The 24,910-nt window shown below is 37.1% G+C and overlaps 4 protein-coding genes and 1 non-coding gene across 5 annotated transcripts; 3 read left to right on the forward strand and 2 right to left on the reverse strand.

Moving 5' to 3' along the window:
• Nucleotides 1-1,689: 1,689 nt before the first annotated feature.
• Nucleotides 1,690-4,584, reverse strand: LOC106413046. The gene has a single exon (XM_013853892.3). It carries the CDS (start codon nt 4,064-4,066, stop codon nt 1,844-1,846), a length of 2,223 nt encoding a protein of 740 aa, XP_013709346.1. The 5' UTR covers nt 4,067-4,584; the 3' UTR covers nt 1,690-1,843.
• Nucleotides 4,585-7,018: 2,434 nt separating this feature from the next.
• Nucleotides 7,019-9,310, forward strand: LOC106413790. Its single transcript, XM_013854533.2, has one exon. The coding sequence runs from the start codon at nt 7,019-7,021 to the stop codon at nt 9,308-9,310; it is 2,292 nt and encodes a 763-aa protein (XP_013709987.1).
• Nucleotides 9,311-9,678: 368 nt separating this feature from the next.
• Nucleotides 9,679-12,536, reverse strand: LOC106414925 (EP1-like glycoprotein 4). The gene is given in 9 exon segments (XM_013855508.2): nt 9,679-10,290; nt 10,293-10,418; nt 10,421-10,603; nt 10,606-10,644; nt 11,020-11,157; nt 11,160-11,279; nt 11,282-11,469; nt 12,344-12,506; nt 12,509-12,536. Coding segments are annotated over 9 exon segments (1,233 nt in total). The 3' UTR covers nt 9,679-10,042.
• A 1,219-nt stretch (nt 12,537-13,755) lies between these two features.
• On the forward strand, nt 13,756-15,053 carry LOC106413306 (B3 domain-containing protein REM17-like). Its single transcript, XM_013854107.2, has 4 exons — nt 13,756-13,896; nt 13,978-14,340; nt 14,430-14,724; nt 14,804-15,053. Exons 2-4 carry the CDS (start codon nt 14,176-14,178, stop codon nt 14,833-14,835), a joined length of 492 nt encoding a protein of 163 aa, XP_013709561.2. The 5' UTR covers nt 13,756-13,896; nt 13,978-14,175; the 3' UTR covers nt 14,836-15,053.
• A 7,297-nt stretch (nt 15,054-22,350) lies between these two features.
• On the forward strand, nt 22,351-22,457 carry LOC125592084. The gene has a single exon (XR_007327934.1). It is a non-coding gene; the product is annotated as a small nucleolar RNA R71 (small nucleolar RNA).
• Nucleotides 22,458-24,910: the final 2,453 nt, after the last annotated feature.

Genomic DNA, 24,910 nt, shown 5'->3' on the forward strand with positions numbered 1-24,910 from the left:
ATCCGGATATCCGGACTAAAAAATTAAGGTATCCGGATCCGGATCCGGCTTTGACGGATCCAACATTTTACTATCCGGATCCGGATTCGGCCCCTCCGGATATCCGGATTTTCGGATTGGATCCGGATCGAATCTCGGATCGAATCCGGATCTCGGATAAAAGTCCCAGGCCTATGGTGTTGGGTATAATCACGAGGTATAATCATCTTAAAAAAAAATTCTCTTAGTGTTTTGGAATTAAGATTTTGTGTCTAACCTCACACAAACAAAACATGTTTAAGTATGTATACCATCTGCAAACCCAAAAAAAAAACTTGTTCGGATTAATTGATCTATATTTTAGTAATGAAATCTATTGAATAAAAAATTCCTAAAGGTATACTAAAAAGTTCTAAGGTTTTACTAAAAAATTACCAAAGTTTTACTACAAATTTACTTAATTTTTCTTGAAAATTTTAATTTTTTTTTGTAAATTATGTATTAAAAAAATAATATATAATAATAAGATAGCTAAAACAAAGATATTAGCATGGTAAGGTTTCGATGTACCAGCTAACAATAAGTATACATACATACATGTTTGATTCTTTTAGCCGTTAACACCAAATGTTTTTGCCCAACTAAAATTACTCGTAACTGCTATAGTCACTTTTATATATGACATTAAATTGTTAACTGCTACCAAATATCTTACTAATATTCACAAGTTTCAATAATCTCTAATTGAAATCTATACCCTCTCAAATTTAGATGTTCCAAAATGTTTAATGTCTACTCAAAAGTGTTATATTATAACAATAGATGATAGTGCATTTAACGTATACGTAGAAAATAACAAGATATTGTGCCTATTAAGTCCAATGTGCCTATATACACCTTAACTTATGTTTAACGCCTAATAATTCTATGTAGCTCAATAAATTGTATGCGCTAATACGTACGTGATAACACATTTTGTTAACGCATAAACAAATTGTAGCAAACCAAATTTGTTGCTGATTTCGTGTCAATTTTGGAGCTTTTCTCCATCGATTTACGTGGAGAGCAATTTAACATGTGATTTAACAGTAACCTACTACATACTTAAACTAGCTTTAGCTGGCTACCATATCGTACTTGAAGATTTTCTAAGATATTTTTCCATACTTTTGTCATCACTCTTTCACCTAACGTAGCAAATGGTGAGAGCATTTTAGGAAAGCTACAGAGCTTATTGGAGTAATCAGCAAAAATGGTAGATTGCTAATTTTGGTGCATAACTGGTATATCTAGCCAATTATCTCAAACATATATATATTAATATCATGAAGAAGTTGTAGAAAATCTAAGGATTATGATGTAACTAACAAGCTTATTAAGAAATGTTAAATTGATAAAAGAATGTATTTATTATTTTATTTTAATATAAGTTATAAAAATTATTAGAAGACGATTGTACGTCCTATATATAATTTCATGTAACTTATAAAAACTAACTCATATGATGATTCTAATCACACCACACTAAATCTTCTTATAAAACGTCTTATGAAAATTCACATTCGACGGTTTACTTATATAATGTTGAATATTTTGTATAGCTTTTCTTATAATCTCTGTAAAATTGACGATGAATCATATTTTTGATAATTGAACCTGTAAAGATATAAATAAACTTTTAATCAAATCACATTCACTGCGTTAAGTAATTCTAATCAAATCACTGAGTTAAGTAATTTTAATCTTTGATTATATAATGAATTCCAAAAGGAACCTGATTTAGATGAGTCTACAAAATAAATGAAGAAGACACAAAAATGTCCAAAACTTGTTGACAAGAGGGAAAATAAAATAAAATGGTAACCTAGTCAACAAGGCCAAAATGAGCCATTAAGAGCCAAGCAAAAGCAAAGAGCTCACCACCTTTGCTAAGCAGTTCCAGACGAGCCGTAGCATCACAATGCAACGAAGCAAAGCAAATCAACTCAACCCACACTCTACTCAATATCTTCCATTTATTACGACATCCTTGCATCTGCTTCAGCTCTCTCACAATCGAACTAGCTCCCTCCAAAATACTCTCGTTACCCAACTCTCCACTAACACCACCATTAACTAATGCTACAATCTTTTCACCAGCTAGTTTCACATCTTTCGCTTTCTTGAAACTCTCCTCCAACAACTCCTCTGCCTCTACCATCGCGTCTTTAAACCTAAGCATCCCAAGACCAGCCACTTCAGACATCAACTGAGGTTGCAAGATCATAAGATACATCATGTAGTCTGATAAGGTTTTGCTGAATTCACGGTGCTCATCTGGTTCTTCTTCTTCTTCTTCTTGGTAACATATCTCTGTTGCTATGTGCCACAAGAGAAGAGTCTCATCGTAATCAACGTTTTCCACGTAATGAATCAGTCTCCTTGAGCAACGATTCTCTCGCAATGTCCATTCTCCTCTAGCTGAACATATTGTCTTTGTGTTCTCCTCTGTATCCGCAAACTTCGATTTGTGTCTCACCTGCTCAAACACAAAACTCCATAGAGTTTTCGTCATTGGTTCACTAGACACAAAGCCTTCCACTCTCATGTCATCTATAAACTCCTTGACATCAAGACGATCGATTACGTAGGCAACAAGAAACCTTAAAACCTTGACAAAAGCCTTGACGGGGTAAAGAATGTAATGAGCCACTTTGTTTGATGCCATGACTCGTACGATATAGCATTGAACACCATGGATACATTTGACGAATTGTTTCATCATGTATGGTGAATCTCTTCTTCCACGAACATTAATCTTGCCATCTGTTTTCAAGAAAAAGTTGAAAAAATTGAAAGCATAGATCTTTCCAGCCCATCTTCGAAGCAGAACCGGCCCTGCAATCACCTCATGACCGTGATCGATTATCTTCTCCCATCGCAGGCTCTTGAAACCAAGGATCCAGTTGAGTACAATGCTTATTCTTGATGGTTTTGAGTTAGGCTTTTTCTGTGGCTTGCATAGCACGGCAAGTTTCCAGTCAGAGAGCAAGAACACTAAAGTAGATATAAAATCCAGCGTTAGACCAGCTAAGAACAACATGTATGTGATGATAACATCGGTATGCTGAAACTCTTGAATCTTCTTCTTGTCTCTATAATGGAACTTACAGAAAGACCAAACAAGAGATCCAGATGCAATGACTCTAAACAGAAACCCTTTCTTAGTATGAAGAATAGGTGATTTAGTGTAGAGAGCATCATAAATAAAACATAGCTCAGCTCCTAAAACCATCAAAGCTTCTTGAGGATTCAACACGTTGAACAACGCTTGGCTTGCCTTAAGATCTCTGAAGCTGAAGACGAAGTTAGATATGAGACTTGTGAAGTGACGATAAAGTGTGAAAGCATGTTGAACAGTCTCTAAATCGGTTAAGTCTCTGTCTGGCTTGGCAATCTCCATAGGACGTCTCTCTGAACGGAAAATCCAAAACAAGAGACTAAGAACATCGGTAGGAGTCGGTTCTTCTAACCCTTCTTCGACATCGCTTCTCTTTAAACCCTTTGTCTGAATCCCGGAGTGTCTGAACTTACCCGAGCTTGCCACGCTCAAGGCCATTGTCCTCTCTAAGTACTTTATGATACCGGCGGTGAAGAGTAAGAGAATAGAAGGCCATAGAGGGTTGGGGAGAGAGAGAAAGACCACGAAGACGCAGACAAAGGCTTGGAAAATGAGACCGAGCATGTGTCGAGTCCAGAGAGCGTTGTCTTCTAAGGAGAAAGCGGTGATGGTGTCTGGTCCGCCTAGGTGTAAGAGAAGGAAAGGCGACCATAGAGCCATGAGTTTTTGGTTTTGGCGTGGTTCTTGGTTTGGTTTTGGATCGGTCCATTGATTCTTGGAGATTAAACCGGCGGCGAAGTTAGCTGACCAGTCGGCGAGGAGGTAGCATGACCATAAGAGTATGGTTAGAGACTTGGATGATGCTCGTTTCCTAGTTGGGGCAAATAAGATGAGAATTGTCTGAAGAGAAAGACTTAAGATTAACATTCCTCTTATGTTCCATCTCTCCCAGACGTTTTTTATTTCTTCGGGCAACACTTGACCCATGTTCTTCTCTCTATCTGTGAGACAAGCTCCAGACCTTCAATCCTCTTATGAGTTTCATTCCCTGCTCGAAAATGCGGCTAGGCGGCCGCCTAGGCGCGGTGCGGAAGTTGACCGCGGCGAATATACCCAAATTAGCGTAAGCGTTGATCTGCATTACCCGCGTTGGACCGTCTAATTCCCGCTTGACCGCCTAATTCCCACCTAATTTCTGAGTTGACCGCCTAAGTTTTTTTTTTTTTTACGTTTGTGTAAAGTTGAAACACGGTTGATTATTTTTTTACTCATTATTAACATATTTTGTATAGTTATTTATTACTAAATAATTACAATTAACTATCAAACCCAAAACAAACACATAGATATTACATTTAGAGATTTTTTCGTACCAAATACACCATAATCTAAATATTCGATGAATAAAAAAGAAACTGTTTAAAATTATATATAAAAAATTATATAATTATGTCTAAGAACTAGTGCCATCATGTTTAAAATTAGCTAAATATATTATAAATATATTAAATTGTATTTAAAACTAGGCTCCGCGTAATCTTCGAGTACTCTCCGATTTTTCGATAGCCCAAAGTTGCCGTCCGAGTAGCGCCTAGCGTAGTTCTGAACACGGGTGTCATTTTAATTTCAAACATTAATATATTAATTTTTTTTAAAAAAAAATTAAAATAAAATAAAATATATATATATATATATATATATATATATATATATATATATATATATATATATATATATATATACTGATTTCCATGTGAGTAATCAATGCGTATGTTTAGTGGGTAGGGTTTGGGCACTAAACCGAATTAAACAAAGACTCGAGCGACTCTATTACTTTACTGATAGTACGAATAGTATAATCGGTTTAGGATTTGACTTCTCTATACCCATCATTAACTCAATATGTTTGTTCACTTAAGGAAATGAACATTGTATTTGTCATATAACTTATGTAAGAAACAAAATATATATAAACGATAAAATAAAATGATATAGGTATTTAATGTAGTTTACCAAAGTTATTAATTTTATGCAAAGAGAAATCTTATTAATTGAATACTGAATGTATAGTTTTCAAGATAAATTAGAATTATAAAATACACAAAATATATGGAGACGTATTCAACTAGGTGTCTGGGGTAATTTGATTTTTAACTAATTTTAGATGACTTAAGTGAATTGGGAATTTTATTTGAGTTTTGCTAAATCACCTTAGAATCTCATCTAAAACTATGTGATTTATATTTCTATTTTTTTAATTATGAAATTTCACTCAAACATTCTAAAGACACTTATTGGTTTATATATTTTGATTGATTTAGAAATCCATGTAGTATTTATAAATCCAAGTAAAATATACAGATTTTTAAATTTTTTCGGATTAGTATTTACAAATCCGGAGGTTTTCCCTCGGATTTGAGTCTTTGTATTTTTAACAAAAAATCCAAACAAATCCATTCAAATCCATTATAAAATCAAATTTATTAATAAATCCGTACCATTGAATAACACTTGATTTGATATAGAATTTATGAATTATTAAACCAATAACACATGATTTTAATACATATTTGAAAATCATAGAACCAATAACACTAGATTTAGTTTGGATTTTCAAATCCATTAAAATACAACAACCAATAAACCCCACTACAAGTACATTTTTTCTTATACTTTATGAAATCACAAGTTTAATAACATAAGAATTTAAAATGGTATTTTAGTATTCACATTTAAATAAGAGAATGTTATTCAATCATTGATTTAAAATCTATTATCAAAATTTTGCAATATATCAAATTTTATAATTTTAAAATAGATTAAATTGATGAATTCTAAATTTATGCCGTAGACTTTGGATTTTGATTTTAATTATTTATCATGAAATTTGAAATTGATTAGGTGCGCAGGTTAGTCTTTCTTTATTCTTTTCAAAAAAAAATCCGTGTCATTAATTACCCCATCATATGGAGATATGGATGGAAAGTTGTATAACAAATAGGAGATCCAATCAGGAATCTATCAAAAAAAATATTTTTAAAATTTTCAAAAATCAAAAGAAGAGAATGAGTGGATGCTGTGGAAAGCCAATTTTCTTTCTAAAGTGATTTTTGTAAAGCAATCGAGCTTTACACTTAGAAAATAAATCTACACCAAAAAAATTTAGAAAAAGAAATATATTAGCTTTGGAAATCAATTTTTCTACGACTTTTGTTTAGTGCTTTCAATTGTCTTTGAAAATGAATCTTCAGCAACAAAAATTAAAACCACAACCAAAAAATAACCTAATTTCTAAAGCAAAGAACATAAATGTACAGTCATTTCCAATCAATCCCATAGTTTTTTGGTTAGAATACTTAAAATTTTCATGAGCCAGATGTCTTTTTATTTATATTAAAAAAATAAAGACTAATTGGCATGTAGGGCCAATATAGTATTTAACTAAACACAAGCTTAGACCATGATTAACCCCAGTCTTTTAACTGGAGTTCTTAGCTTCAAGTAAGAAACGATTCTTAATTATTCTTAGATTTTAACTAAGAAAAGCTAAGAACCGTCTTTTAAATAAGAGATATTAGACCATGATTAACCCGGAATTCTTAGAGTGAGATTTTTATCAGAAGTTAAGAAATTGTTTCTTAACTTTTAACTAAAAAAGCTAAGAACCGGTTCTTTAAGAACCGGTTCTTAAAGAACCCCAGATTAATCATGCTCTAAGAGTCGTCTCTTAGACGAAAAGTGCAAAAATAAAATAAAAAGAATGTCAAATCATGAGTTAAAAACCCCAGCTAAGAGACCGGTTAATCGTGCTCTTAGGGAGGCAAAACCGATGAACACACAGTAGGGGCAATATAGTATTTAACTAAACACAAGCTTAAGAGGCAATACTAAATATCGTATTTTCAATAGCTCTGTTTTCAAATCGAAAGAAGAGGGGACATGGCAGCAGAGACGATCCCGAAGGACGTGAAGAATCTTTGGGAAGAATGGAACATTCGTGTTCTCATCATCTTCAGTCTCTCACTCCAAGCGATCCTTGTCGTCTTCTCACCCAGCAGAAAACGCGCATCCGGCAAGCTCTTCGTCTTCCTCATATGGTTCGCTTACCTTCTCGCCGACTGGTCAGCAAACTACACCATCGGTCAAATCTCAGACACTCAAGACGAGGAAGACGGTGATCAATCTTCGTCGTTGAATCACGAGCTTTTAGCCTTCTGGGCTCCGTTTCTTCTGTTGCACCTCGGTGGTCCCGACACGATCACTGCCCTTGCCTTAGAAGACAACGAGCTTTGGCGTAGACACTTGTTCGGACTCATCTGTCAAGCAGTTTCCACTGTCTACGTACTATGTCTGTCGATACCTAGCGGGATAGCGGTCCCCACAGGGCTGATGATTGTGGCTGGAGTGATCAAGTTTGTCGAGAGGATAAGAGCGCTTTACTTGGCGAGCTCCGGGAAGTTCAAGGGATCTGTTCTTCGAAAGAACGAGAAGCTAATGAGGAAGGAGGAGGATCCAACAACAGCCGGTGTACCGATCAAGCCAAGTAGAGAGCTGAGAGATCTCGAGGTGGTGCAGTACGCTTACAAGCTCTTTAACATCTCCAAAGGTCTTGTCCTTGATCTCAGATTAGCTTCTCGAGGATGGGATGAGAGCAAGAGGTTCGTTGACTCGTTGACTCCTGAGGAAGCTTTAAGGGTTTTAGAGGTGGAGCTGAGTTTCATGTACGATGATTTCTTCACCAAAGCCAGTATCTTGCTCACTCGGGTCGGATCCGTCTTCCGGTTTATAGCTTTTGGATGTCTTGTATCATCTCTATGCATCTTCTTTTCCAAGAAGAAGGAGAATTACAAGAGATTTGATGTTAGCCTTACGTATGCACTGCTCATAGGTGGAATAGTTCTTGAACTAGTTGTTGCTGTAATGATCTGTGTATCCGATAGAACAATAGCCATAACAAGGAAGCTTAAGCAGAGTTCTGACGAAACCTGGTCCTGGTATGACAAATTCTTAAACTGGATCCTTGGTTTCAGGAGACTGAAGTGGGAGAGATGTAGATGTCCCATGAGCGAAGAAGACCTCTCCGAGGCACATGAGGTACTAAACAGGAGATTCATGTTCCGGAGATGGTCTGAGTACATACATGGCTACAATCTAATCGAGTTCTGCCTTAGGATAAGTCCACAGAAAATCCACCGTCCAGAGGGTTACATAAGAAGCTTCTTTGACCTTAGGATAACTCGTAGACTCGCTTTGGTTGCGCAAGGAATGTACTCATGTTTTGCATCTATGGAGGGTGGAGTATCGACAGCAATGACATGCTGCATTATAAGAAATATCTGGCTCCTTTTATTCTTCCCTCTCCTTTTGTTATTGGCTCCTTTAGTTCTACTTGTGGACCTTCTCCTATTAGGGGTTGGTCAGTTCTTGGAGTTCTTTGGTGTCCAAGATGAGATTACAGAGATTATCTTCAAATCCAGCGACCGTCTCCCCAAAGATCTTTGGGAGTTCATACACAATGAGGTGAGGTATAAATCTCGTGTCGCTGTGGATAGAGAACGTGCCAAGAGGATATCTTCTGCAAGAGGCGAGTGGACGCTAAACCAACCTCAGAGGAGCGGAACTGCGGAGTTAACAGTGGAGCAGGCACTGGTTCAGCATGTGAGTTTAGTTGATTATGGTCAAAGCATCCTGTTATGGCACATTGCCACGGATCTAATCTACCGCATAGAGATAAGGATCCTGACAGAGGAACAGTACAGATGTAAGGAAGTGAGTAAAATGCTGTCGGACTACATGATGTACTTGATGATGATGAAACCTGCCTTGATGTCAGCTGTTGCGGGAACTGCAAAGATGAAGTTCACGGAGACTTGTTCTGTAGCTAGAACGTTCTTCGGGGATGGCTTTTCGGATGTGAGGGAAGCTTGTGGGGAACTTTTGTCAAAAAAAAGGAACATGATGGTGTTCTATATGGGAGATGAAAGCACACTTGAAGATGCGTGTAAGCTTGCTGAAGAACTTTTAAGGATAGAGAGGAGATCAGAAGAAGTAAGCGTTTGGGGATTAGTGAGTAGAGTTTGGGTTGAGTTGCTTTGCTATGCAGCTAACCATTGTGATTCTAAGCAGCATGTTGCTCAGCTTAGTCAAGGTGGTGAACTTGTGAGCTTTGTTTGGCTCTTTATGGCTCATTTGGGGATTGGTAAGCATGCTACTATGCACCATCCAGCTTGATCTCCTTTGTTGCTCCATTCATTTGTATTTGGTACTCCCACTTTTTCAACACCCTTTTCTGTCTTAGTTCATCTCTTACTTATATTGATATGCATTGAATCTGTTATTATAGTACACTTACGAGTAATATTGATGAAATGCATTGAATCTGATATGACTTGTTATTATCCAGAGAATTTTGGTAAATAAAGCTAACGTACCTCAAAAACTATATATAACTAGGCTTTAATTAAAACAAGCAAGTAGCTTATGTTTTCGAACAAAAATATTTTATATATTGTTTTTGAGCCCAAAATAGCCGAAGGTGAAACCTCTGCCAAATTGAAGATTCAAGGTATACAAATACCTTCATTGATATAAATAAAAAATAAAAAAATTCGTGTTCAAACGTTAAGAAGTACAGTTTATTGAGATTTGCATGAAAGGGTTGCAAAGATATGAATCATATAGGTACGTGCATGGGTTTAATATAAATTATGTAAACCGTTATTGTTGTGAGGTACGTGTGATGATAAGTCATAAGCGTAGTAGAGGTTTTTTGGTCTCTATGAATGTTAATATTAACGTCAGAAAAGTTTTGAAGTTGTGAAAAAATGAATGGTGTAGCAACCCTGAGTTCAATAGGTAGACAATGGATACATATGCTTTCTCACAGCAACATTAAAGCATTGGTTTACAAGATTATATCCCCACTAATTTGATAATTAACATAGGTTTAACAGTTGATGCTGATCAAACATTACGGGTTTTGATATAAGCCACTTTCTTAGAGTCAGACACTTTAACCAAAGTCCCAAGCTCATAGCTAATCCAGCAGTTAAACCTACTCTTATCGTAAAAATACCCCAAACATCTACAGTCCACACTACATAAACCACGACACTTGCGCTCTCCAACAGCAAGACCAACGTCATACTTGGTCATGAAATGATCAACACCTCCAAGTCTATAATAATGAAACGTCTCTGGATCAACACTGTCTTCTTGAACTTAAAAGCTTTACTCCATCCCAATATGCCCATACCCGATGGAGAAGCCATACACTGATTATGCTCACAAAGCCCAAACTCTCCGCATTTTGACGGTAACCAACACTCGTTGCTTCTACGTTTAAGAGCTCAAACGTTACTTCCCACGCAAGAAAACTAACCTTGAAGTCAAAAGTGTAGTAGATCCTAAGGTTTCCATCAGCGTCAAGTCTGAGGAAACTTTGCGAGGCATTACACCTAGCCCGAGCGAGAAACTTGGGCCTAAGACCAGGAGTGGCTAGGCCCAACTGAGTCGCTGTTCCTGGTCTTTAACTGCGTAGAATGTCGTGCTTGGAATAAACCGACCTTTTTTTCTGCTAAGAATGTTAATATCATATTAATGATGTTTAGATTTTACAAATTACAATCTAAGAATACTCTACCTTGGCAAAAACAAAAAAAAACAAGATAGAGCAAAAAAGGCAACACAACAAAGAAAATTAAATGACAAGAGGAGTTGAAATTTCTCGAGTCGAAATTTCTTTCTATTCCTTCTTGCCAAAATTAAGTTCTTCACATCTCTATAGATCATTCTCGAGATCACCGCAGGAAGAACCACGCAATGGTTGTGATAGGTGTTGTTTCTCCGTTTCCAGAGATGGTAGATGGTCGCCTGCGAGGCAAGTTTCCTTAGGATTGATGGGCTGGTTAGGTTCCAAGGTCGTTATAGAATAAACCGACCTTCTATAACGTAATAAACAACGGTTCTGTTGTTACTACTCCTAGGGATTAAATGACTTAGAACGAGCCGGTTAGGTTCCAAGGTAAGAGTATATGACCCATTGTCGCGGCTTACAAGCTTGTTCAAGCGATCAAGTGAGACTGGCCAACCAAGAGCGTATCGGTCAGAAAATCAAAACTCTGCCACACAGGCCATCCCCCATCATCAAACAACACAAGATTACCGTTCTCGTTCATGATTAAGACAATAACGCCTTTTTTGTGTTTGTCTACCAGATGACTCTACCATCTGGCTGAGACAGAACAAGATTCCCCTCTGGTCCGAAGGAAAGAGAAGCCTCTTCGTGGACTGGATGTTGTGGGTTAGCTTGCCAAACCCAACGGATGATGGAGTCGGGACTTCCTGTTCCCATACCTATGGCGAGTGTATGCATTTGGCGTGGTAAAGATGTTGGAACTCATTTTTGACAAAGTGGTGTAGACCATTTTTCTGATGGGTTTTTCGACGGAGACGTCTGTCGGAAGAACCGGAATTTGGACACGATGTAATCGTCACCGTGAACACTATGAGTTAGTGTCTGTTAGTCAAAATCGGAGTTGTTTTGAATGAGAAATGGAGGTCCAAAGTGAATGACATGAAAAGCTTATAAAGCTATATATTTGGTTAAATATAAAATATAACAAATATTTCACTTTGGATATGTGGGGTTTGAATTTAGATTTAATAAGTTAATTAGACTTAATGTCAATTAATCTATTTTAAATCTTATTCATAAAATATTTTGATATTTGGTTAAATATAAAATATAAACTCAATTAAGTATATTGTTGGTTTTGATTTGGTCAATACAACATTATGACTTAAATTTGCTAACGTCTAGAATCTTTACTCATGGAGATCAAATTTTCTTTATTGCTAGGATTATGACGTTAGCGACTCCATAAATGACATAACGTGTTCATCTTTTTTGAAGTTATAAAAGGAGCACTTGTGTTAACTTATTCAGAGACCGAAAAAACATACAATCCTCCATATTTCTTTTATCTTTCTCTTTAATTTTTCTTTCGAGTCTGAGAGTATACACAAAACTAGTTTCGCCAGGCTTCTGATAGAGTGACGCAAATCAGGAGATTTTTTGCAGTTGTATCTTGGGACTCATTACGTTATCGAACCGTCGCACTACGGGACGTATTTTGAGTTAAGGAAAGAGATAATATCTCGCCTCTGCAGTTGAATCATCTTTTTCTTAATCTTTGGTATAATCTTATCATTTTTATTCTTTACAATATTCAGTTCTCCGTAGTTTATATAATACGGTTCCATCAAAAGAAACATAGACGGAAGTGATTACGGATGACACCTATGTCTCTGTAACTTGCGTTGTACTCCACTTTGGAGTCTCCGAAGTGGCCATGATTTAGGAATTTGAGCTGCTCTAATGGAGGAACTTGTGGTCGGATCAGTGAGATGAGAAGAAAGAGAGAATAAGAGTAAGAATATGTGATGCTAATGCCATTTTTGTTTTCAAGGTCTTTGAATAGTAAGAAAATGGGATGTGTATTTATGCTACAAGATTTAGTATAAAATTATGTACAAGATATAGTATAACTAGGTCAAGTCTCAGTGTTAATATTCTATGACAATTTGTGTGATTGTGTTGTAGTTTCTTAATCCGTATTGTACGTTGCACATGTGTGTTTTTTTTTTTGCTAAGAATGCTAATATCATATTAATGATGTTTAGATTTACAATAAGTTAATCTAAGAGCTACTCTCTACCTTGGCAAAAAGAAGGAAAAAACAAGATAGAACAATGTTTATGAACCTAATAGATTAGATAATCCAACTTGACAGAAAATAAAATTTCTTCCTATTCATCCTTGCCATGATTGTATTCTTCACATCTTTGTATATGCACAACAAATGCACTTGCGCATGTGGTTGTCATAGAAATTCTTAGACCATGCACAACGGGAGTACACGACCAATCCTTAGCACGAAAACTTAGGTAAAACCGAATATAATAATATTACTTAGGTTAATCTGCGTAAGGATTGGTCCGTCATCAAGGCTTTTAAGAGATTGATCCTTAGCAACGTGTCAACTCCTGAGTGAGACGGGGTCAGTTTGATTTTGGGTTTAGTTAAAAAAAAAAATTGTCATTCGCGACCGAAACCGGAAAAAAAAACGGAGAGCTCGAGGAAAGGCGATATTTTGGCGATTGAAACCGATCGTCTTCACGAAGGTAAATCGAAGCCTAAACCTGTATTTTTGTTCGATTTAGCTTAGTTTTCATCTAGTTTCGTTTCATTTTAGGGTTTCGGGGATAGGTTTGAATCGATTTGGGTTTCAATCTGAAGCGGAATTGTATCTTATTTCTTAAACGGTTTCGAAATGAAAGGTGTTTTAAACGGAAGAGGATTTTCTCTTTTTTTCTCAAGGGTTTCTCAACCTTTTAGGTTTGATATGCGTTCGCTTTCATTGGGTTCGTAATATTTTAAATTCCAAATCACAGAGGTGATTATATAAGCTAGTCTTCCTTTTGATCTGAATCTGAAATATCTTAACTTTGCTTGTCTTACGGATACTCTGGAAGGTTCCTGTCACATGTATTGTTAAGAGTACAGACAAAGAGATTCTATGTTTTGCTATATCTAGCTGTTTAGATTTGACTCCTTGAAATTAAAATTGTGCATTAAAGATCATTTTTGTGCTGTTTACTCAAGTACACTAGTGAAGTCTTCATGCGCCTTAGTTAATATGTTTGGTTGAATAATCGTGTCTGACTGCTTAGATGATTGCTTCTTATTCCAGATGGCGAATCCGCATGAACCTCATTTCTTAAAGCCTCTGCTTCCTGGTTTCCACAACGGCGTCGTAAACATACTCTCTCTATTTCTCCTATGTATATGTTCCCATTTTGTGTGTTTGCTTAACTTTGCCAGTATTGACTTGCAGACAATACCAGTAAGCTTCTTCTCACAACACATACAAGGGAAGACGAACGGGAAAAAATGGAAACTAAGATCGGACGCTTCTGATCAAACTTGGGAAGTGATACAAGAAGGCATGCGACTCACCGGAGGTTTGGAAAGATTTCACGACAGCACATGACCTTCAAATCGGTGACATTCTCGTCTTCAAACACAATGAGACATGGTGTTTCATGTCACTCCGTTTGGTCCGAGCTGTTGTGAGATTCAGTTTACACATCCTCACAGCATCAAGGAAGAAGCCGACGTGGATGATACTCATTCTTTCTCATTCGACTACTGTTTTTTGGCTGAGGTCACTGCTTCAAATATAAATGAAGACAAACTGGTAAGTCAATACTCATACGTATAGACCATATTTAGTTAGTCAAAGATATCGTTTGATCTGCTCTGTGTCTTTGCGTTATGTGTTTGCAGTATCTGCCTGTCGAAGCAACCACTTGTACTGCTTTGAACAAACAATGCAAAGAGATAATACTTGTCAACAAAGAGGGCATTTCATGGACTGGGAGTTTGCGATATAGCGAAGCAGACGACATGTATTACATAAGAAAAGGGTGGAGAAAGTTCTGTGAAGAAAACATATGCACCATAGGAGACTTATTTGTCTTCAATGTGGTTGGAGATGGGAACACAACTCCGTTGATGTGTGTATGTCCGGAAAGGAAAGAGTGTTCTGAACTACTCATCAAACACTTGAGCAGAATGAATGGTGAGTCTTCTTTAACTTGCTTGTTTTATTTCTTTTACTACATTGCTTCTGCTTTAACTAGTTATGTCTTGTTCTACAGGTGACATTGCTTCTAGCTCACAGGTGATTTAGGAGTGTTTCCTTTTCGTCTCTATCAGAATTTGTTTCCTTTTCTTTCTTTTTGGTACTACTGCTTATTGTAAACTTGAATTTGGCTATGTATCTCGGAGAGGTTGTTTTCTTTTGCCTCAAAACTTGTTTCTGTACTTTTCAAAACTTGTTTTTGTTAAACTCCAAGAAGTTCTTTTTAGTCCTCGGTTGTTTCATTCATAAACTTGTTTCCTTTTGTTCAAAACTTGTATAATTTGATATAGAAACTTGAAAACAGACTAGAAATGTAATAGAAACTTGAAAACAATTGAAAAAAAAAATTATAACTTATAAATACCACTTTTAAAATTGATTAAAAGATTACAAATGCAATAGAAACTTGAAAACTATTTAAAAAACTATTAATAAATATTGTATCTTTCTATTCAATTATGTTATAAATAAAATTATTTTATTTCACTTTTAAAAAAAAATTAATTTTTAATTATTAAGGATTCCATAACTGAAACTCACCATTGGACTAACATTTTGGATAATGATTTTTACCTATTGCAAAAAAAAAAAATTGTTAAATATTCCTAAGAACCCCGTGGTGAGGCTCACCATTGCGGGTGCCCTTAGCTAGGTTGTATTAACTTTTACACACATGCGTCTAAAATTAATAAAAATGGTTAGAAGTCAATGACTTTGAGTAGATGCAGTAATTGAAAAAGTAGATAAAGCCAGGAAATATAATTAGATCTCTGTATTGATTAATTTATCTTAATTTATCTTAAACTGGCTTGTGATTAGGATCATTTGATCATATTATTAGATTTTTGAATTGATTGATTTATCTAAAATATTTTTGTCTCTAAGAGTTCAGAACCGTTTTCTTGCTTGCGTTGGTTTTGTGGAAACAATGAAGAGTGGCATAACCGGTTATCTATGTGAACTGACTTCAGAAGATTTCAGCAAGGCAATGACTAAATTCATCAGAAATCTACTATGTTAAAACAGAGTCCTAATTAAACTCTACCGTCTGATATTTTAATTTTGGACTTATTCAACATGTTATCACTTAACATACGGTTCCTTTAATATACACGCTCTTCTTTATACAATAATTTATGATGACCCATATAATTAAATTTAACCGGTATGTTGTGCCTTGATATCGACATGTCATTTTGATCACTCGGTTAAGTTTCACTTTCATAACCATGAACATTATTATATAGTGAAGATGTACAATAATTTATGATGATCGATAGTAGGGCCATTTTATTATGAACATAACAAATTAGATTTAGGGCAAATCTCCAAAATAGCACATTTCTAAGTTTATATCACAAAAATAGCACTCAAAAACTAAAATGACCAAAATAGCATATTTCTAAGTTTATCCTTTGAAAATTTTAATTTTTTTATTTTTCAAAATTTGAAATCTTATCCCCAAAACCTCATTTCTCAACTCTAAACCCTAAACTCTAAACTCTAAACCCTGAACCCTAAACCCTAAACCCTAAACCCTAAACCCTAAAATCTAAACCCTAAACTCTAAACCCTAAACCCTAAACCCTAAATCCTAAACTCCACCCTTTAATTCTAAACCCTAAGTTTGTGACTTTTGATAAAACATTAAGTGCTATTTTTGTGACTTTTGACCTTGAGTGCTAGTTTGGGAACAAAAACTTGATTTAGTGCTATTTTTGTCTTTTTCTCTTAGATTTATAGTAAATATCAATCTAATACACAAATCTTCTTATAATATGTTATACTATTTTTACGAAGATTTATACTAAACCTTCACTTATGGATTATTTTTACGACGAACGACTATTCTGTTACTCAAATTTGAGATAGTCTGAATAAGCAAAACCGAAATAGAAAACCAATAAAACAAAGCTCTCTATAGAAAAATTTTGCGGTCCTACTTAAAGAATCAGAAATCTAATTTTGCGCTCGTGGAATATGAATGATCTTTAGGTCCGGCAAGCATATTTGCAGAGACTCTATCCTCTCAAATTTTGTTGCAAAGCTTGGCCAAGCATAAGGCTCTTTAATCATGACGATCAGCTTCTTACAGTCTATTTCAAAAGTCTGGCATGTCGAATGTTGAAGCATATTCTCCATAATTCATCGCAGTGGTTCTACTTCGGTTATGTATTTATTACTAGAAGAACAATATAATACACAAATCTTCTTATAATATGTTATACTATTGGGCTTTAAAGTCTTTTTTGGAAAAATCAAGTTCTGATTATATTGGACCTGAACCATAAACACATAAATTTAATTTAGTTTGAATATTTACAGATCTTAGCAATTTATAAAAAAAATTTTGGGGTTTATTGTATTTTTAAAACGTACATAAATAATCAAAAATATTTTTTAAAACCTATCTATAATCACATTATTTATTAATTAGATTAAAAAATTTTGGTTAGTATTATTAAACATACAATTTTTTTTAAATAAACTATTTTATATAAATTAAATTAAAAGATATATTTTAAAATTAATTATTTCAGAATTAAAAACCAAGTCAAACCACTAAATTATTACATATATGAGCATTAAACATTAAAAATTAACACCATGTATAATCTATCTATAAGATTAAAACACACACCAAGATTATACAAGTAGAAAGTAAATTATATTCCAAATAAATGTATTTTTTTAAAATATAAACCACAAATTTCATAATCCTATAATATTATATATTAAAAAAAATTATGAAGAAATAATGAAAATGATATCTGCGCATAGCGCGGGTCCTGATGTTAGGAGTTTTCAAGGCTCCTAAGACAAATGTTGTAGTATAGTGATTGTCGAACCAGTTCTGAGGGATATCAAAGCACTGAGAATGCAAGTACTCACTTAATCTAAGTGCAACCAATGATTTAGATGGGTTTTAAGTTATGACTAAAACTAGAAAGCAATAACAGAATGATACTTCTTGACTAAGGGAAAAGAGAACTCATGGGCATAGGGATTAGACCTTGGGTGATCAAGTATCAAACTAATGATGGCAAATGATCAATCAAACTATCAACCTTAAGCCTAGACACAATTCTAAGCAAGCTCTATGTCTAGATGAATGCTCATTTGCTAACATATCTCAAACATCAAATGTCTTTGGTTGAATAATATGAAAGCAATCATTACGAACAAGTCTATTAGCTATCTTAGCATCTTTAACAACAAATGTGTTTGGCAAAGTATACTAAAAGCCTAGGAGAGTTGTCTCAGGCATTTCATCAAACACCTTTTGGGTGGGAAATGCCTATTGATCAACTTTTGAGTGGCCAACTCAGAAGATGCATTATGAATACTCTACTAGCAAGGAACAAGAATGATCTACACTAAAACATCCTAAAACTAACCTAATCACCCTTGATCTCCCTAACCCATGAATTCAAAAGGTGATTACTCACTAATCTCCATGATTCCTCTTAAACCCATATTGGATTTCAGATTAATCATGTAGAGAAATAGATAAGAAATCAACAATAACACAAGAACATAACAATCAAAGTGAACTTCTCAAGAGAGTTTTTGTGTATTTCTCAATAGATCCAAAGATAATCTGCCTGGTGGTGGCTTCCAGAGTAAAAAAACATAGGTTTAGAAAATAAAAACGTGCATAATGAAATGACCAAAAAGGCCCTTGAGAAAACATGAATTCGGCCAAACAAATAGACGTGGAGCGACCTCGGCACGTCGCTGCGAGAGGTCGCTCCCGGGTCGTTTCCTCGCGAGCGACCTGGCTGTGTCGCTCCGAAGACGTCGCTCCCGGCTTGCTCAGAAACCATAGACGCGAGCGACCTTAGGGTGTCGCTCTAGAAGGTTGCTCCCGGCTTGTTCGTCGCTCTCAAATCGACACAACCCGAGCGACCTCTGGGTGTCGCTGCGGTGAGGTCGCTCTAGGAGCTGGAGCGACTTCGCCTTGTCGCTCTAGGAGGTCGCTCCGAAGCGTAGATGGCGAGCGAGTTCATGGCGTCGCTCCGGTAGGTCGCTCCCATGCATTGCTCGTCCAATGATCACTCTAATCACCTCTAATCACCTCCCTTGAGCTCCAAATGTACCCAAATGTCTCCAGGAACTCCATGTGGTACTCCAATACCTAATGGAGACATATGTATGCAAAATGCAACCTAGACATGACTTAATCCTAATCTATATGATGAAAATGCACATGAATAAATGGATAAAACAATGTGAATATGCAAGATATCAACTCCCCCAAACTTATTCTTTTACTTGTCCTCAAGTGAACTTTCTAGAACTCATAGGGAGAGAGGTTTGAAGGTGGGAGCTCATAGCCAAAAGAAACACACAAAGCACTCAAATCAACTTTTAAATTCAGCATTAGTACACCCTCTCTTATTATACTCTAGCTTCTCTAGGCCTATCTGAACTCTTTCCATCCCTACACTCATCATCATGCATTCACACATGCAAATCATCCAACTCTCAAGTTCATTAAGCGTAGCATCAAGTGAATTTTTGCAAATGGTCAATTGGTCCAAGTCATTTGGTTGGGTAAGGGAAGGCTTTTATTCAAGTGAGTCAAGAGGTTCAAAATATATGATTTTAAGGTGGTTCACTCTCAAAACAAGTAGCCTTGACATTGCACATAATATATCTAAGAAAGGGATCAACTCATGCATACAATGTTCAATCTCCATTGTTCTACCCTTTTCCCAAACATACAATTACACAATCATTCCCAAATGTCAAATCCAACTCACATCTCTCACCAAAAGATCCTAAGAACATTAACTCCTTCTCTTTGAAATCTACAAGGGATTTTTCACAACCTCAAAACATTACTTAGCTCCTAACAACTTTGCTAGCCCCCTTTTTCTTTCTTTTTCTTTTCTTTTCATTTTTTTTTTTTTTTTTTTTTTAGATGGGGGCCAAGACTTTTCATAACTTGAGCTAGAGGTTTTTCTACTTATCCCAATAAGACAATTCACTTAAACACAAAGAGTCATTTATTTTCCTTTTTCATTGCTCCCAAATCATAATCACAACTCTCACCCCCACCTATAGCTAGACAATAGAGTGCCCAATCTAGCAAGAATGAAGATCAAGCATTGTCGTTCCCGATACTCTCAACATTATGCACATGTAAGACTTTCCGAAGAAGGCCTCACTCATCAAACAATGAAAGCTTAAAAGGAGGGAAAGGTTTTGGGAGTGGTCTACCACTAGAGTTTGTCAGAATAAGATTGGCATAAAGGATGTGACAACTCAGGTGTGTATAGCCATGACTCAGTACACAAGGGACCATGAGCAAGAAGCATTAAGTTCGTTTAGTTCAAATAAGGTTGTAGTTGGCTTCAAAGACTGAGTTTCAGCAATCAACAAGTTTCAGGAAGAGTTTTCAAGGCTCGAAACATACAAGTCTTTTTGAGAGGTGCAAAAGCTACTCAGGTGCAACGTAGTGTTCTTTACAAGGCATTTAAAATCATTGCTCCCAATGCAAGTAAATGCAACCTATATGCTCTAGACTCTCCTAGAAATGCCAAAGATGCAAACTAAATGAATTTTTTTTTATGCAAATATATATGTATAATGCAATGCATGAGACTCAAATCATCAAAGCAAACGTGATCAAATACTTGGTACCTCCCCCAAACTTAAATAACACAGTCTTTGTGTTGTCAAGGAGAGAGAGATACCCAAAAAAGAGAAAACTAATATGCAAAAACGAAATGGTATATACAAGGGAAAGTAGTGTGTTACCTTCTATGGAGAATGAGTAGAGGGAGATGCTCCCTCCTCGTCGTCCTCAGGTGGTAACTCTTCAAGGTGCTCATCAGTAAGAGTGCCCATCTCTTCAATGCAGAAGGCTTGCCCGAACACAGTTGGTTTCTTCATTTTCTTCTTGATGTCAAAGTGGAGAACATGCCCTTTACCCAAATGGATGCCCACTTTCACCTTAACAATTGCTCCTGCTGTAGCTAAGAATGGCCTTCCAAGAATCAATGGGTCCTGGGCCTCCTCACCCATCTCAAGCACCACAAAATCTGTAGGTATCTCATACCTTCCAATCTTCACAGGTAGGTCCTCTAAGATGTCAACAGGGTACTTCACTGAACGATCAGCTAACACCAGAGAGAGTCTACACTTCTTGTACTGAGTGAATCTAAGCTTCTTTACAACAGACAAAGGCATCACGCTGACACTAGCTCCCAAATCGCAGAGACATTTCTCAAATACCATAGGTCCAAGAGCACAAGGTAGTGTGAAGCATCCTGTATCCTCTAACTTCTCTGGAACATCAAGCCTTTGGATGATGGCACTGCACTCATGGGTAAGAATCATCATGCTTTCCATTTCCTTCTTCTTTGCAGCTACAACATCTTTCAGGAACTTGTTGTATTGAGGAATCAACATGAAAGCATCGATGATGGGCATTGCAACCTGAGCTTCACTCATTTGCTTGTCAAACAAAGCCTTGTACTTCTCTAGCAGCTGCCTCTTGAATCTACCAGGGAATGGTAGTTTGGGTTCATAGGGAGGAGGAACAAAAGAGTTCTCACTTGCTGGAGCAAGAACTTCACCATCTTTCACTGTTTTCTTCGCTTCCCCAACCTTTCCTTTACCCTTGGCTTCCACAATCTTCTCCAAGATTTCATCATTGATTTTCTCATCAACAATCACCACTTCATCATCTAAGTTGATGGCCACCTCTTCACCTAGTTTCTCAGCATCACTGGTGAGGGTTGTAGGAGGTAACTGCTTACCACTCCTAAGGGTGATAGCTTTGGCCTCCTTGGGGTTTTGGTCAGATTTTCCAGGTAGAGATCCTTGCTGGCGAGTCTGGTGAGTGTTCATGGAAGCAAACTGATTCTCTAAATTCTTGACTGTAGAAGCAAGATGTGAGAACTTGTTGTTGAGCTCATTGTAGCTTCCATCAATCTTGGAATGAAGGTTTTTCAACTCATATCCAACATGCTTCTCACTTCTAGTCTGAGACTCCAAGATTTGTTTCAGCAGGGTGTCAGTGCTGCTCTCTTGAGGAGCAGAGGAACCAGATGAGGGGTTTTGATGAGGTTGATAGCTGCCTTGCTGGTTGTTTCGAGGCGGATAACCACTCTGTTGGTTGTTGGGGTAGGATTTCTGTTGGTAGTTGTTGTACTGAAAGTTGGGCTCTTTTTTGTACCAGCTACCATTGTTGTTGATGAAACACAGGTCTTCCTGACCTTCCAAACCCTCAACCTCATGGACAACAGGTGGTGTATCTTGGCTTGGGTTACCAACAAAGTGCAGCTGCTCTTGTGTGGCTTTATCAGCAAGGAGGATGTCTATCTTATCCTGTAGAGCTTTCAACTCCTTCCTCGTCTGCTTATCATCTGTTCGACTGCTTCTGTCGTGGTCTCCACTGTAGACTGCATCACTCTTTACCATGTTGTCAACCAGCTCCTCTGCATCTTCCTCAGTTCTCCCCAAGAAGAACCCATTGCTAGCTGTATCCAGTCTGGCCTGTACTTAGGAAGAGCACCACGGTAGAATGTGCTCAGCAAGCTCTCCTTAGAGAAACCATGGTGTGGGCATTGAGCTTGGTAGCCCTTGAATCTCTCCCAGGCTTCACTGAATCCTTCCAAGTTCTTCTGTTGGAAACTGGAGATCTCATTTCTCAGCTTAGCAGTTCTTGAGGATGAGAAGAATTTCTCCAAGAATGCTCTCTTGCACTCATCCCAAGTGGTGATAGAGTGGCTGGGTAGAGACTTCTCCCACTGACGTGCCTTATCCCCCAAAGAGAAAGGGAATAGCTTGAGCTTTAAGGCATCTTCGGACACACCATTGGTTTTTGACAACCCACAGTAGCTGTCGAACCTATCCAAGTGATCAAATGGGTCCTCCAGAGCCAAGCCATGATACTTGTTGTTCTCGATCACGTTGAGGAGTCCTGACTTGACCTCAAAGTTGTTGGCTGCCACAGCTGGTGCTCGGATTCCGAATCTGTGACCATGTATGTTGGGGCGGTCGTAAGTGCCAATGGGTCGAGCTGCCCGCGGTTGGTGTTCTGCCCCTTGCGGTGGATCTGCCATATCAATATCTAATCGCTGCAGGTGGGCTTGTTGTTCTTCTTCTCTTCTAGCTCGAACACACTCCCTCTCTAAAGCTCTGATGTCTGCTACTATTGGAACTAGGTTTGTTGGACCCCTGCTCCTCAAGTTCATACACCTGAAAGTTAAAGGTAGGTGAAGAAGAAGAATCAGTAACAAAAGAAAATAAAAATGACTTAGTCTCAAGTAAATGACTAAATCTCAATGTTCAAATCTACTCAGAATTTGGCAACGGCGCCAATTTGATGTTAGGAGTTTTCAAGGCTCCTAAGACAAATGTTGTAGTATAGTGATTGTCGAACCAGTTCTGAGGGATATCAAAGCACTGAGAATGCAAGTACTCACTTAATCTAAGTGCAACCAATGATTTAGATGGGTTTTAAGTTATGACTAAAACTAGAAAGCAATAACAGAATGATACTTCTTGACTAAGGGAAAAGAGAACTCATGGGCATAGGGATTAGACCTTGGGTGATCAAGTATCGAACTAAGGATGGCAAATGATCAATCAAACTATCAACCTTAAGCCTAGACACAATTCTAAGCAAGCTCTATGTCTAGATGAATGCTCATTTGCTAACATATCTCAAACATCAAATGTCTTTGGTTGAATAATATGAAAGCAATCATTACGAACAAGTCTATTAGCTATCTTAGCATCTTTAACAACAAATGTCTTTGGCAAAGTATACTAAAAGCCTAGGAGAGTTGTCTCAGGCATTTCATCAAACACCTTTTGGGTGGGAAATGCCTATTGATCAACTTTTGAGTGGCCAACTCAGAAGATGCATTATGAATACTCCACTAGCAAGGAACAAGAATGATCTACACTAAAACATCTTAGAACTAACCTAATCACCCTTGATCTCCCTAACCCATGAATTCAAAAGGTGATTACTCACTAATCTCCATGATTCCTCTTAAACCCATATTGGATTTCAGATTAATCATGTAGAGAAATAGATAAGAAATCAACAATAACACAAGAACATAACAATCAAAATCCAAGAGATGAACTTCTCAAGAGAGTTTTTGTGTATTTCTCAATAGATCCAAAGATAATCTGTCTGGTGGTGGCTTCCAGAGTATAAAAACATAGGTTTAGAAAATAAAAACGTGCATAATGAAATGACCAAAAAGGCCCTTGAGAAAACATGAATTCGGCCAAAAAAATAGACGTGGAGCGACCTCGGCACGTCGCTGCGAGAGGTCGCTCCCGGGTCGTTTCCTCGCGAGCGACCTGGCTGTGTCGCTCCGAAGACGTCGCTCCCGGCTTGCTCAGAAACCATAGACGCGAGCGACCTTAGGGTGTCGCTCTAGGAGGTCGCTCCCGGCTTGTTCGTCGCTCTCAAATCGACACAACCCGAGCGACCTCTGGGTGTCGCTGCGGTGAGGTCGCTCTAGGAGCTGGAGCGACTTCGCCTTGTCGCTCTAGGAGGTCGCTCCGAAGCGTAGATGGCGAGCGAGTTCATGGCGTCGCTCCGGTAGGTCGCTCCCATGCATTGCTCGTCCAATGATCACTCTAATCACCTCTAATCACCTCCCTTGAGCTCCAAATGTACCCAAATGTCTCCAGGAACTCCATGTGGTACTCCAATACCTAATGGAGACATATGTATGCAAAATACAACCTAGACATGGCTTAATCCTAATCTATATGATGAAAATGCACATGAATAAATGGATAAAACAATGTGAATATGCAAGATATCAGGTCCGTATCGAGTTATAAGTTAGAAACTGAAATAGCTAACGTGTTCTAGATTCATTCTCTCTACCAATACATTTGGAGTAATAATGAATCAGTTTCTCCTTGATGTCTTGTCTGTAAAACAAGATTGAGATTAATACTCTGAAACACACACTGGCTCAGTTGCTGACTACATCAGCAACTGAATGACTAACAATACATGCAATTAAATTTAAAAAAAACACTATGTACAGTAGAACTTCTATAAATTAATAATGCTGAAATTTTAAAATTTAATTAATTTATAGAGATATTAATTTATAAAAGTTTTCTTATT

Source organism: Brassica napus, chromosome C8 (assembly GCF_020379485.1).
Source record: "Brassica napus cultivar Da-Ae chromosome C8, Da-Ae, whole genome shotgun sequence".
In the NCBI taxonomy this organism is placed as follows: domain Eukaryota; kingdom Viridiplantae; phylum Streptophyta; class Magnoliopsida; order Brassicales; family Brassicaceae; genus Brassica; species Brassica napus.